The sequence below is a fragment of the Schistocerca americana genome, chromosome 3, assembly GCF_021461395.2.
Source record: "Schistocerca americana isolate TAMUIC-IGC-003095 chromosome 3, iqSchAmer2.1, whole genome shotgun sequence".
NCBI classification, from domain to species: domain Eukaryota; kingdom Metazoa; phylum Arthropoda; class Insecta; order Orthoptera; family Acrididae; genus Schistocerca; species Schistocerca americana.
In genome coordinates this window covers 746,048,089-746,063,173 of record NC_060121.1, presented here as the reverse complement: position 1 = coordinate 746,063,173, position 15,085 = coordinate 746,048,089, and the positions used below count along the sequence as shown (strand labels likewise).

At 43.3% G+C, this 15,085-nt stretch overlaps 1 protein-coding gene across 1 annotated transcript in view; it reads right to left on the bottom strand.

Moving 5' to 3' along the window:
• LOC124606360 (neuropeptide F receptor-like) overlaps positions 1-14,636 on the bottom strand; it is a 35,602-nt gene extending 20,966 nt beyond the window's left edge. Inside the window, exons 1-2 of the mRNA XM_047138342.1 lie at positions 13,295-14,636; positions 5,200-5,389 (exon numbers count right to left, since the gene is read on the bottom strand). Of these exons, the coding sequence (XP_046994298.1) occupies positions 5,232-5,389; positions 13,295-14,636 (1,500 nt within the window). The 3' untranslated portion in view covers positions 5,200-5,231. The remainder of the gene's footprint in view (positions 1-5,199; positions 5,390-13,294) is intronic.
• Between the last annotated feature and the right edge of the window lie 449 nt (positions 14,637-15,085).

Here is a 15,085-nt window from a genome sequence, read left to right as displayed (position 1 = left end):
GATTTGTGTGTTTGTTATAATTTGTATGTTTAGTGTAAGAGCATTGAGAATAATTTTGTAAAAGCAATTGTGTGTGCATTCAAACTATTGTTCATACCTGAACTGTCTGATTAATGATGGTGAATATTATGGACTGTTACCTGCACTTTTTCAACATAATGCGTGCCACTTAGAAATGTTTAATTTCTGCTGATGAACTGTGTGATCAGTGATAGTGAATATTATGGACTGTTACTTGTACTTTTTCTACATGATTGGTGCCACAAGGACATGTTTAATTTCTGCTTATAAACTGTGATGAACAGTGTGATTAGTGATAGTGAATATTATGGACTGCTGTCTGGCCCTGCTCATCATTGCTAGGTGCCACTGATTAACTGCTTCTACTGACATAATGTCACTTGTTGGTGTCTGCACCTGTTCAACATTGCTGGGTGCCACTAATGGAACTGCTTCTACTGAAATGATGTCACTTGTTGCTGTCTGCACCTGCTCAACATTGCTGGGTGCCACAGATGGAACTGCTTCTACTGAAATAATGTCACTTGTTGGTGTCTACACCTGTTCAACAATGCTGGGTGCCACTGGTGGAACTGCTTCTACTGAAATGAAGTCACTTATTGGTGTCTGCACCTACTTAACATTACAGGGTGCCACTGATGGACTGCTTCTACTGAAAAGATGTCACCTGTTGGTGTCTGTACTTGCTCAACATTGCTGAGTGCCACTAATGGAACTGCTTCTGCTAAATGATGTCACTTGTTGGTATTTGCACCTGTTGACCATTGCTGGGTGCTACTGCTGGAACTATCAACTACTTGTTTTTTTTTTAATCATTGAAAGCATTTTATGTGAACATTTGTATAAACTGATTTTCTGTGTATTGTGTAAACTATTATGTAATGTCACATGTATGATCGAATTTGTATTGCTTACTGTATTTCATATATTAGATTATTGAAAGGTCAGTGCAAAGCCAAAATTTTATCTAATTATGTGATATTTACGTATTAATATTATCTTTTATTTTTGTCTGTATTTTTGTGGGCGAATTTGGTGGTATTTTCACCACCAATGCTGGCAAAAATACCATCAAATTCTGGGCCGTGGAGGAAGGGCATATGAAAGGTGGCTACACTGAGCCACAGCGCCAGAGATTGCGCCAAAGAGTATTATTCAGCCGCCTCCACTGGCAGTGCTTGTCGAGAACTCATAGTAGTGAGTGCTTGCTGAGATGTCGTAGTGAAAAGTTCTTGTCGAGAAGTCGTAGTGGAGAGTGCTTGTTCCATGTTTTATGCAGTTGTTTGATGGGATAGACAGCAGATGTTGTTCTAATGGAGATATTGTAATGATCAGAGTGCTTTTCGTCAATATATATGAAGGTAAAATATTCCCTGTTTTTTTCATTATTTCAGTGTCTTAAATAATGCGTCATTACAGGTTCAGTCAACAAAGCATCTGGCTCGTGTTCTTGTATTAGAGTGTAATTCTGGTTTCCTTGCGCAATTATAGTATTTATATTTTTTTAATTACTTCAGTATAAATGATATTTAAAATTTCTTGTCTTATTGAAGAAGAACCTTGCCAGATGTGTACGTTGAATCACACATCCACACACAGAACAGTTACACTTGTGCTTTGTTGTTGCGTTGGTTTTATAGCTGCTGGGGACTTAATTAATTAATTGTGTTAACGGAAAATTTCATTCCATTCTTTGTTGTTATTCTATGCAGTCAGATTGCGTACTAAAACTAGTCAGGGCCAACCGTTTACGAGACCTCGTAATCGGACATACAGCTACTAAAAATTTAAAAAGAATTTGCATTCATAATACATAATTAAGCCCCCATGCAACACATAAGTACTTTGGCTTACACCATGTTGGCGAGCCACTTGGTTGGAGTTGGTACTAGGTTCGTCTCAGTATCTTGTAGAAACCGGTCCTCCAAATCTAGTATACACACAGTCCGTTGCCTTGCTGTTCGTTCGTCTGTCTGAAAGGACCTATATCACACAGACGCCAAAAAAGGGCCTGGAATGTTGTGTGATGTGGTTGGTGTCCGTCAGAGTACTTGCTTTGGTATAGCTGTGCTGCCTCTCGATGTTTTCATCTGCTTGGATGTACACAGACAGCATCGCGGCCTATTCCCGGCATGAATACCGGACCATTCTGCGACTTGAACACGCACGTGGTCAGAGGAACTGTTATTCGTCAGCGCCATCTACCGTAGCAACGATGCGTCTCCGTACACCTGTTCATAGGACTTTTTTCCTTCATTTACAGTCAGCAATTCGTCCCTGCAGTTTGTCGGTTTTATTAATGTTCACCCTGTATATGACAACAATACTGTCCAATTTTCAGAGTAAAATAAGATGGATAGGTCCCATCTGAAAGCAATAATGATACAACCGACGGATGTGTCTATGACTTCGAGTGAAAAATGTAAAATACAAGGGTCAATCCAAAAGAAATGCATACTATTTTTTTTAAATCCATCTTTTATTCTACATTTTTGAAAGTTTTACAGTGTGTAGATACATCTTTTAGAAACGATATTTTCATTTCTCCACATAATTTCCAATCCTCTCAACTGCCTTACGTCATCTTGGAACCAGTGCCTGTATACCCACACGTTAAAATTGTGCACCAACCTGTTGGAGCCACTGTTTGGCAGCGTGCACAAGGGAGTCATCATCTTCCAACCTTGTTCCACAAAGAGAGTCCTTCAGTTTCCCAAAGAGATGATAGTCACATGGAGCCAGATCAGGAGTGTAAGGCGGGTGTTTCAGTGTTGTTCATCCAAGTTTTGTGATCGCTTCCATGATTTTTGACTGACATATGGCCGTGCATTGTCGTGCAACAGTAAAACACCCCTCTTTTACCGATGTGGTCGAACACGACTCAGTCGAGCTTGAAGTTTTCAGAGTCGTCACATACGCATCAGAATTTATGGAGATTCCACTTGGCATGATGTCCACAAGCAAGAGTCCTTCGGAATTGAAAAACACCGTAGCCATAACTTTTCCAGAAGAAGGTGTGATTTTGAATTTTTTTTTCTTGGGTGAATTTTCATGATGCCACCTCATTGATTGCCTCTTTGTCTCTGGTGAAAAATTATGGAGCCATGTTTCATCACCTGTCACAATTCTTCCAAGAAATTCATCTTCACCATTCTCGTACTGTTCCAAAAGTTTGCTGCATACCGTTTTTCTTGTTTCTTTGTCAACATCCTGGGAACCCACGTGGCACAAACCTTTTTTAACGCCAACACTTCCAGTATTCTGCAAACATTCCTTCTCTTATCCCAACGTAGCGTGACAATTCGTTCACTGTGATGCGTCTGTCAGCAGTCACCAATTCGTTCACTCTCTGCACATTGTCTGGAGTGTGTGCAGTTCGAGGCCTGCCGCTGCGAGGACAATCCTCAATGTTGCCGTGCCCACTTGCATCACGTAACTTGCTTGCCCACCGACTAACTGTACTGCGATCGACAGCAGCATCTCCATACATCTTTTTGAACCTCTTGTGGATGCTTCCCACTGTCTCGTTTTCACAGCGCAGGAATATATGACAGCAAGTTGCTTCTGACGAACGTGAAGTATAGGAGCCACCTTGAAGACATGCTGTGACGGGGACAGTCACGGGAACAGGTTGAACTAAGTTTGAAAACAAGCGGGAAGGATGTATCTACACACTGTAAAACTTTCACACATGCAGAATGAAAACCCTATTTTTACAAAAATAGTGTGTATTTCTTTTGGAGTAACCCTCGTATCTGACAAAACATCTCAGTACGACAATGTTGACTTCTGTGATGTTTAAAGCTTTCCCGGCGTACTGATTGTTCCATAAAATCGCGGGAGAACTGCCGGATATCAGAAACGTCCTGCCACGATATTTTGGCGCAGAGTCTTCTGGCCATCTTCAGTTGAGTGCCACTGTAGTAGTACGGCGAGTACGCGCTGAGCTCCGCGTGCGCGTTCATAACGGCTCCGTGCGCTGCGCGTCGCGCCCTCCACCGCGAAAGCCTGGCGTATCGGTATCAGGTCGAGTCATCTTTCGCCCTCCTTCCAAAATTTCATCACTGGTGGTATCCGTTAAAGACGATCTGGGCCTGCGTAAATCAGATGTTTACAAAATTCCATGTGAATGCGCAAATCATATATAGGGCAAACAACACGAACTGTGCAGGAACTCATTGTGGAACACCAACGGCATACTCGCCTTCTCCAACCCACCAAGTCCGCAATCGCCGAACATTGTATTTCCACAGACCATTTCTAGAATTACAACGGCACAAAAATTTTGGCCCATACATCAAACTTTTGGAGCTCTATTATCAATGAATCTGTGGAAATAAGATTGTCTGACAACGAGACTCTCATCAATCGAGATAACGGTTATCAGCTAAACTCTGCTTGGAATCCTGTTATAGAGGAACTTCGTAGTCGACGTAGTTATTTGCATAAAGATGGAAATCGACCTGATACCGATACGCCAGGTGCCGGCCGCTGTGGTCTCGCGGTTCTAGGCGCGCAGTCCGGAACCGTGCGACTACTACGGTCGCAGGTTCGAATCCTGCCTCGGGCATGGATGTGTGTGATGTCCTTAGGTTAGTTAGGTTTAAGTAGTTCTAAGTTCTGGGGGACTGGTGACCACAGCTGTTAAGTCCCATAGTGCTCAGAGCCATTTGAACCATTTGATACGCCAGGCTTTCACAGTGGAGGGCGCGAGGCGCAGCGCACGGAGCCGTTGTGAACGCGCACGCTGAGCAGCGCATGCGCAATGTCACCTCAGTACGGCTTTAAATAACGGAGCTTAGTGCGTACTCGCCAATACTACTACTGTGGCAACCACCTGAAGACTCTGCGCCGAAATATCGTGGCAGGACGTTACTGATATCCGGCAGTTCTCCCGTGTTTTTATGGAACAATGTTGACTTCTAATTCGTTTGCAACGACATCACGTTACTTTATGCCCAAAGTTTTAATCTAATCCTCTAAAAGTATAATTTTTGATCCTCCAAATTGGTCCGCCATTTTCAGTTTTGTAATTCAGATGTCGTTTTAGTAATCGGAGAACCAAGGAATCTAAAAAGAACACAGTCATGTAGGGTTTTGTAACCATTTTCCCTTTATGTCCAGGTTTTGAAGTGATTTGGCACACTGTGCGCAGTAGCGACACAGACGGAGACTGACCTGCGGTGCTGTGGCGCGGAGCGGCGCGGCCCCTACGCCCTGGACAGCACCGTCATCTCGGTGTCGGGCTGCAGCGAGCCCGTGGCGCCGTTGTCGGTGTCCGTGTCCCGCCGAGGCCACGCCCCCGCACCCGCACCCACCGCTTGCGCCTCCACCAGGCGCGTCGTCAGCGCCGCCGACCCGTTGGCGCCTGCAGCAGCAGCAGCGAACAACACACTGTAACATACTATAAAAAACGTACATTTTCTGATTAAAAGTATGCGGACACCTATTCCCGGACATTAGTATGGGATGTGTCGCAGATAAGAATGCCTGAACTCTACGGGGGACACTGGGCGGTGTCTGAAAGTCTGTGGAGGCATGGTAGCCCATTACTACTCAAGAACTGAGACCAGAGAACAAGGATGGGGAACCTCTGGCGACCCGTGGTCCTAATTCAAACGTTTATTTAAACTCGCAGCCGTCTCGTCGCGTGATGCGACTGTAATGCTCATGGCGCATGAATCAAAACTATAACAAGCGTTGTGACGCTACAACGCAGTCCTTGCTATGAATTTTTTCGCTTACTTAACACATGAAACTGTTTGTATACGATGTATTGTCTAGTGTAAATATGTATTGTAAATACTATGTTTAAATTACATAGTATTTAACACTGGCAATCAGGGCATATTTAGTTAACGTTGAAGTCAGAGAGATTGTTTTGTCGTGCCGCTGGGCGCGGGACCGCGCCAGCGAGGAGTAGTAGCAGTAACGCCGTGCTCGGAGTAAGAAGTACAGTCGAGTGCTGCTAGTCCTAGCTGTGTTACATGTAACGGCTAGTGTGTAGATCTAAGTACGAAGGGAAAGTAATGGTCGGCATATCTGGAAGCATGGGCGGGCAAGTTATTATTGATTAATCGGCATAGTGCTGAAGAAACGAGGACTTAAATGTGAAGCGCACTGTGGGCCCAAGTCGCAACAGTAAATGCCCGCTGCCACATTGTGTCGCTGCCGTGGGCTTCCGTCGATTCACCGACAACGAGAGAAGTAAGATCTACGTAATTTTCGTAGGATAAAATTGTAGAAGGCTTGCCAGTGACTGTGCTTTTCTCTGAAGTTGAACAATTAATAACAAGCACTTTATAATCGAAGTGTTCTAGTTACATTCCACCCGACAATAACACCAAGTAGGTTCCTTTCGATCCTTATCTTATTGAATCGAGTGTGTCACGCCATTATCAAGAGAAAATATGTTAATTATCAAATTATTGGCATAGACGGTGAAGAGTAAATTTCAGACTGGTTATCGTAGTTAATTGTTGCACTTAATAAGCTTACGCCAATCGTAGTAACTTAATAATAGACTGAAGTAATAAATTTGATTATTAAGATTTATTTCAATGCATATTCGGCTGAAGTTAGTTTAAGGATATTTCATGAAACTATAAAGCTTATTCCACCTGACAATTCCCCAATTAATGAATTATTATCATTCAAAACATAGTTAATCAATTATTGGCAATATATTTCATTATCAGTAGATTAAACTGTGCAAAGTACCTAATTTTAAAGACAGAATGACATTCCATTATTCAAAATCTCGATAGATAATTATCTGTGTTGTCAGCATTGCACTTAGCTGACAAATTTTGAACAAAATAATTATCAAAATACTTATTGAAAGTTAACCATTAACGTTTAAATGTAGTTACATTGTTATGACATTGTTTTATGTGACTACTGAGCCTGACACAGCACTTACGTAAAAGTTCCCGTTCCACCTGCTGCGCTACAAACAGCTAAACTTTATTTTTTTTGCCCGCATCTCGTGGTCGTGCGGTAGCGTTCTCGCTTCCCACGCACGGGTTCCCGGGTTCGATTCCCGGCGGGGTCAGGGATTTTCTCTGCCTCGTGATGGCTGGGTGTTGTGTGCTGTCCTTAGGTTAGTTAGGTTTAATTAGTTCTAAGATCTAGGGGACTGATGACCATAGATGTTAAGTCCCATAGTGCTCAGAGCCATTTGAACCATTTTTTTATTTTTGACACAATTATGCTCGTACTTAACAGTACTGTCGCTCATCAGTTGAGCTGGCGACCGATTTTTTAATTGCTTTTACAACTTAATCATTTCATCCGGCAAAATTTCCACTGGCAAAATTTATTTCCAAATTATTTCCATTATATCATTTACCGATCGTTATTGAGTGAAATTACTTATTCAATAACGATCAAGTTATAACCTCCTGTTTCCCGCTGAATAATCATTATTTACTTCGGATTCGGATGCCTTATACCGAAGCAGGTCAAAGTTCATAATTCACGGTCATTGTCAAATTGTAATTTCACAAATCCCGGGAAGGAGGGGGGGTGTTATAGCGTGACATTCATGTTCACAGGACAACACACCGATATGAATAGCATCGCTTTCCCAAGAAGGCACGCCAGCAAATTATGCCTCAAAACACCCGCTTTTGAGAGTACATTCATTTTCATACGATCTTAAGATGTTTACATTTACTTACGCGACGTGAACACTTTTCTTTACTTAGGATGTTTTACAATAGCTGCCCTAAAAATTTCAGTTGCAAAATTCTGCGACGCCGTTCGCAAAAACAGTGTTCACAGCACGTAAATACTGTTAATGTAAACATCTGACTAGATGAATAGCAATCTGCTCTCTGGTACTCCCTACAAATACCATGTAAAATATCTATAATTTCCTTACCCCCCGTTCAGAAAAATGAAGACTCTTCGAATGAAATGGGCAGAATCTTCCTTCACAACTTTACATTTACCGAAATACGTATGCAGTGTAAAGTAAAACAGGTGTTTTGAACATTGCACAAGATGGTCGAAACAGGATTGAGAACCAGGCTGGCGTAGGCGAAGGAACTGTCCTGTGATGTTACGACTGTCAAAATAGACAGATGGGTACTAATAAACCCGGATGTAAATGAGAAAGGAAGATTACAGGTCAAAATTCCGTAGACCACTTGTACGTCAGCGATGTAGCTGTTTAAACAGTTTACTGTATGCAGCATTCCCTGTCGGTTCTGCATACTTCCTCTAGGCGATTGGCAGAATGTTTATGATTACTGTTACTGGATTTAGTCTTTAACATTACCTATGAAACCATACCATTTACGTCATGACTTTAACACAACTTGGAAAACTGAAGACGCTCAACGAACGAAACTGGACCCAACATAATAAATGTTGTTGTTATTGTGGTCTTCAGTCCTGAGACTGGTTTGATGCAGCTCTCCATGCTATTCCATCCTGTGCAAGCTTCTTCATCTCCCAGTACCTACTGCAACCTACATCCTTCTGAATCTGCTTAGTGTATTCATCTCTTGGTCTCCCTCTACGATTTTTACCCTCCACGCTGCCCTCCAATACTAAATTTGTGATCCCTTGATGCCTCAGAACATGTCCTACCAACCGATCCCTTCTTCTGGTCAAGTTGTGCCACAAACTTCTCTTCTCCCCAATTCTATTCAATACTTCCTCATTAGTTACGTGATCTACCCATCTAATCTTCAGCATTCTTCTGTAGCACCACATTTCGAAAGCTTCTATTCTCTTCTTGTCCAAAATATTTATTGTCCATGTTTCACTTGCATACATGGCAACATTCCATACAAATACTTTCAGAAATGACTTCCTGACGCTTAAATCTATACGCGATGTTAACAAATTTCTCTTCTTCAGAAATGCTTTCCTTGCCATTGCCAGTCAACATTTTATATCCTCTCTACTTCGACCATCATCAGTTATTTTGCTCCCCAAATAGCAAAACTCCTTTACTACCTTAAATGTCTCATTTCCTAATCTAATTCCCTCAGCATCACTCGACTTAATTCGACAACATTCCATTATCCTCGTTTTGCTTTTGTTGATGTTCATCTTATATCCTCCTTTCACGACACTATCCATTCCGTTCAACTGCTCTTCCAAGTCCTTTGCTGTCTCTGACAGAATTACAATGTCATCTGCGAACCTCAAAGCTTTTATTTCTTCTCCATGGATTTTAATAACTACTCCGAATTTTTCTTTTGTTTCCTTCACTACTTGCTCAATATACAGATTGAATAACATCGGGGAGAGACTACAACCTTGTCTCACTCCCTACCCAACCACTGCTTCCCTTTCATGTCCCTCGACTCTTATAACTGGTTTCTGTACAAATTGTAATAGCCTTTCACTCCTTGTATTTTACCCCTGCCACCTTCATAATTTGAAAGAGAGTATTCCAGTCAACATTGTCAAAAGCTTTCCCTAAATCTACAGATGCTAGAAACGTAGGTTTGTCCTTCCTTAATCTAGCTTCTAAGATAAGTAGTAGGGTCATTATTGCCTCACGTGTTCCAATATTTCTACGGAATCCGAACTGATCTTCCCCGAGGTCGCCTTCTACTAGTTTTTCCATTCGTCTGTAAAGAAATCGCGTTAGTATTTTGCAGCTGTGACTTATTAAACTGATAGTTCGGTAATTCTCACATCTGTCAACACCTGCTTTCTTTGGGATTGGAATTATTATATTCTTCTTGAAGTCTGAGGGTATTTCGCCTGTCTCATACATGTTGCTCACCAGATGGTAGAGTTTTGTCAGGACTGGCTCTCCCAAGGCCGTCAGTAATTGTAATGGAATGTTGTCTACTCCCGGGGCCTTGTTTCAACTCAGGTCTTTCAGTGCTCTGACAAGCTCTTCACGCAGTATCATATCTCCCATTTCATCTTCATCTACAACCTCTTCCATTTCCATAATATTGTCCTCAAGTACATCGCCCTTGTATAGACCCTCTATATTCTCCTTCCACCTTTCTGCTTTCCCTTCTTTGCTTAGAACTGGGTTTCCATCTGAGCTCTTGATATTCATACAAGTGGCTCTCTTTTCTCCAAAGCTCTCTTTAATTTTCCTGTAGGCAGTATCTATCTTACCCCTAGTGAGGTAAGCCTTTACATCCTTACATTTGTCCTCTAGCCATCCCTGCTTAGCCATTTTGCACTTCCTGTTGATCTCATTTTTGAGACGTTTGTATTCCTTTTTGCCTGCTTCATTTACTACGTTTTTATATTTTCTCCTTTCATCAATTAAATTCAATATTTCTTCTGTTACCCAAGGATTTCTACCAGCCCTCGTCTTTTTACCTACTTGATCCTCTGCTGCCTTCACTACTTCATCCCTCAGAGCTTCCCATTACTCTTCTACTGTATTTCTTTCCCCCATTTCTGTCAATTGTTGCCTTATGCTCTCCCTGAAACTCTGTACAACCTCTGGTTTAGTCAGTTTATCCAGGTCCCATCTCCTTAAATTCCCACCTTTTTGCAGTTTCTTCTGTTTTAACATACAGATCATAACCAACAGATTGTGGTCAGAGTCCACATTTGCCCCTGGAAATGTCTTACAATTTACAACCTGGTTCCTAAATCTCTGTCTTACCATTATATAATCTATCTGAAACCTCTCAGTATCTCCAGGCTTCTTCCATGTATACAGCCTTCTTTTATGATTCTTGAACCAAGTGTTAGCTATGATTAAGGTGTGCTGTGTGCAAAATTCTACCAGGCGGCTTCGTCATTCATTTCTTAGCACCAATCCATATTTATTTACTACGTTTCCTTCTCTCCCTTTTCCTACTGACGAATTCCAGTCACCCATGACTATTAAATTTTCTTCACCCTTCACGATCTGAATAATTTCTTTTATTTCATCATACATTTCTTCAATTTCTTCGACATCTGCAGAGCTAGTTGGCATATAAACTTGTACTACTGTGGTAGGTGTGGGCTTCGTATCTATCTTGGCCACAATAATGCGTTCACTATGCTGTTTGTAGTAGCTTACTTGCATTCCTATTTTCCTATTCATTATTAAACCTACTCCTGCATTACCCCTATTTGATTTTGTGTTTATAACCCTGTAGTCACCTGACCAGAAGTCTTGTTCGTCCTGCCACCGAACTTCACTAAATCCCACTATATCTAACTTTAACCTATCCATTTCCCTTTTTAAATTTTCTAACCTACCTGCCCGATTAAGTGATCTGACATTCTACGCTCCGATCCGTAGAACGCCAGTTTTCTTTCTCCTGATAGCGACATCCTCTTGAGTAGTCTCCGCCTGGAGATCCGAATGGGGGACTAATTTACCTCCGGAATATTTTACCCAAGAGGACGCCATCATCATCTAATCATACAGTAAAGCTCCATGCCCTCGGGAAAAATTACGGCCGTGGTTTCCCCTTGCTTTCAGCCGTTCACAGTACCAGCACAGCAAGGCCGTTTTGGTTGGTGTTACAAGGCCAGATCAGTCAATCATCCAGACTGTTGCCCTTGCAACTACTGAAAAAGGCTGCTGCCCCTCTTCAGGAACCACACGTTTGTCTGGCCTCTCAACAGATACCCCTCCGTTGTGGTTGCACCTACGGTACAGCTATCTGTATCGCTGAGGCACGCAAGCCTCCCCACCAACGGCAAAGTCCATGGTTCGTGGGGGAGGACACATAATAAATATGTAAGACAAAACTGAAGTGGTTTTTATTAATCATTAACATTATTTAGCAAATAAGGATGGCTCGACGAGGTATGAACTTCCGTCCTCCGCATTCAGCCGGATGAGCTGCTACAGTCGCGTCACGATATGTCTTGTCACCACGGCTAGGGCAAGGGGCCCGCGCGTGTGTGCAGCACGAGTAGCTAAGTTCTAACGGCAGAGATCATGCATCTCATGGTCGGTGTGCCTGAGTGAGTTAATGCTGGCGTTCGGAAGGCAGCGTCGGTGCCAGCTGACATGACCACAGTTCAAGCATTATAGAGAAGTGCCTGCAAAAATTATTACGTGAAAAAAAGACCGTCGAGGAAATGAAATTTTGTTTCGTGAAATCCAATCGAAGATGGCGAACATGGCAAAAAAAATCCTCGAAGGGTCAAAAATGATTTATCTTCAATAAATAAAAAACTATAGCACCGATTTAAAAATGTTAAATGAGAAAGTTGTAGGACTTAAAAAGATGTATGGATTAATCTTTTTTAGACTATAGATTGATGTTTCCAGATACGTCGAAAAAATGTTAAAAATCTCGTAAACGTTTACATTCCCAGATTTGGTGTTTACTGTAAGTATAGCCCGTGGTAAGTCGTAAAAGTACCTGTTTGAAATATTAAAAAAAAAAATTGTACGATTTAGTTGGAAGGACGGCTACAACTGACCTTCATAACAGTCGAATAATCAACGTTTCAGTTATAAAAATTTGAACTGGTACAAAATCACGACCGTATTCGGGGAGGTGTAAGTCCGTCTTCAGACGTACAAGGACCGTGAAGCCCGTGGCCGTCGCACACTTGTCCACAACAGCCAGCGGGCAGCTGACGTCAAGTGAGGCTGTCTGACTAATAAGAGATATTAATTACTATTCGAGATATACCGATTTTTTGAAAAAAAAAGAAAGGTGCTCTCAATAATTGGTTGGATCATCTCAGTGGATGGTCCTACAGTAAGTGTTTTAGAAGTATTTCTTGCGTAAAGAGCTATTCCACCATGCTGTTAAATAATTTTTACGATTTTATAAACTGTAAGGGTCAACAAATGACTCCGAAGAACTTGCTCTTTTGTTGGTCCTTTTTTAAACTATCTCAATTTTTATTTTATGAAAATAACTTCTAAATAAAGAAAGTACTGACTTTTTTCACCATTTAAAATAAAAAAAATATTTTTTCTAAGATCTGTAGCCGAGATCTTTAACGGTTTTCATGAAATATCTCTAAACAGAACAAATTATCCCATACTTAATCGACAGCTCCTTTTAAGCCCTACAGCTTTCTCATTTTACATTTTTCAATCGGAGCTATAGTTTTTTACTTGTTGAAGAAAAACCGTTTTCTCTGTCTCTTTGCGGGATTTTTTTGGTCATGTTTGCCCGATTGGATCGCTTTCCATGAGAGATAAACTCCATTTAAAATTGAATTTCAAAAAATGCTCATATTTTGTGTTTACAGGTAACAATTTTTGCAGATTTACCATTAGGCCGTCGCAGAATGCTTCGACTTATAATCTGCTGCGACCTCTCCGGTGCTCGGGTAGCAGGATATGTGCAAAACATGTGCTACTCACCGATCTGCGCTGTTACGAGGAGAGTGGCTGTTTTCCCAGCAGTAGGGCCGGAGCCGTTGGTGGTTGTCTCGTGTCGCAGACGCGCGTCGGCCGAGGTGCGCCTGCGCAGTGAGACGAGACAGCGGCGCAGCGACCTCCTCACCGCCGGCAAGCACGGACAGGCGCATGAGGCGATCTCACGGAACTCCTTGCGGAAGTTCTCGTTGAGCCAGCCGTATAGCAGAGGGTTGGAGCACGCCGAGGACATGCCCATCATATGGCACACCGCATACAAGATGATCATCGTCTCACCCTGACTGCTGTCGAACGGGTACCACAAGTCGAGCACTACGTTGAAGACATTTAGCGGCAGCCAGCTGATGCAGAATATCAGAGCTATGGAGTAGAGCAGGGAATTGGTTCGTTTCAAGCGACGATCCTCTTTAGATTTCAGGCGCAATGGGGACTCGACAGTCGCTTCGCCGCCCTTACTGTGGGAGACGGGAGAACTGCTGGAGAACCTGTACCGCAGTTTGTGGCAGATTCTGGAGTACGCTACGGTGACTGTGACGATGGGGAGCAGGTACTGACAGATCAGCGAGAATATGGAGTAATAAGCGCGGCCGTGTTCTATGGGCCACTCTTCCAGACAGTACGAAATGTAAGCTATATCGGGGAGATTTATGTCGTGATGCTTGAGTGTCCTCCAGAGATACATGGGAAGGGCAAGTACTAGGGAGAAAATCCAGATGAAGACGAGGATGACGACAGCCCCAACCCTCTGCAGGCTCTCCCTGGTGGGATACACGATCACCTGGTAGCGGTCGAGAGCAATCGCAGTAATGGAGATGGTGGACACGAAAATACTCGTGGCCTGGAGAGTGCCCAGCATCTTGCAGACGAACGGCTGGCGGCCGAGCGGCCAGTACTTGGTGAGGATCTCCATGAGCGTGAGCGGCATGGTGACGAGGCAGAGCAGCAGGTCGGAGACGGCCAGGTTGACGATGAACATGTTGCGCGCCGTGCGCATGGCGGGCTTGCGCACGACCGCGCACACGACCAGAGAGTTGCCGGCGGCGCCGACCGCAATGAGCAGCGAGTAGGCGGCGACGAGCGCGTAGAAGGCGGCCGGGTCGTCCAGCTTGCGGTTGCTGCTGAACTGCGCCAGCACGCGTGGGTCCAGTGAGTCGTTGAGAGCGCTCAGCACACGCGTCAGGTTGCGGATTCGCTCAGTCAGGTTGCGATGCGCCTCCAGCAGGAAGGCGTGCTCCACGGCCGCCTCCGCGCCCGCCCCCGCCTCCGCCTCAGGGAACGCCGTCCCCAGCAGCGTCGGCAGCACCAGCTGGCGGGCCGCGGCTTCCATGGCGTCCACCCGCCTCACTCACGGCTCACCGTCCTCCTGCCTTCCCGGTGTTGGGCTGTAACAGGGTCACATAACGCTTTGGTGTTATCCTTGTTTGTATAACCATGCTTAACAGTTTCTTTTTAGAATAAGTGTGAAGGTAAGACGAAAATTATCTACACACTTTTCTAATTTATTGCAAAAAAACAAACAACAGCAAGAAATTCACACCCACACACACACACACACACACACACACACACACACACACACACACACGCACACACACACACACTCAAAACACTACGTTTCATTAATGCGGTTCTGACATATTAATTTGACTCCCATTTATTTCGATGTCAACTTGCAATGACTACTAACAGACGACAGGTGGGAGCACTAGCAGTGGAAGATATATAAAACGTGTCTGGAGGATGCGGAAAACAGTGCGGTCATTGTAATGCAGAGAC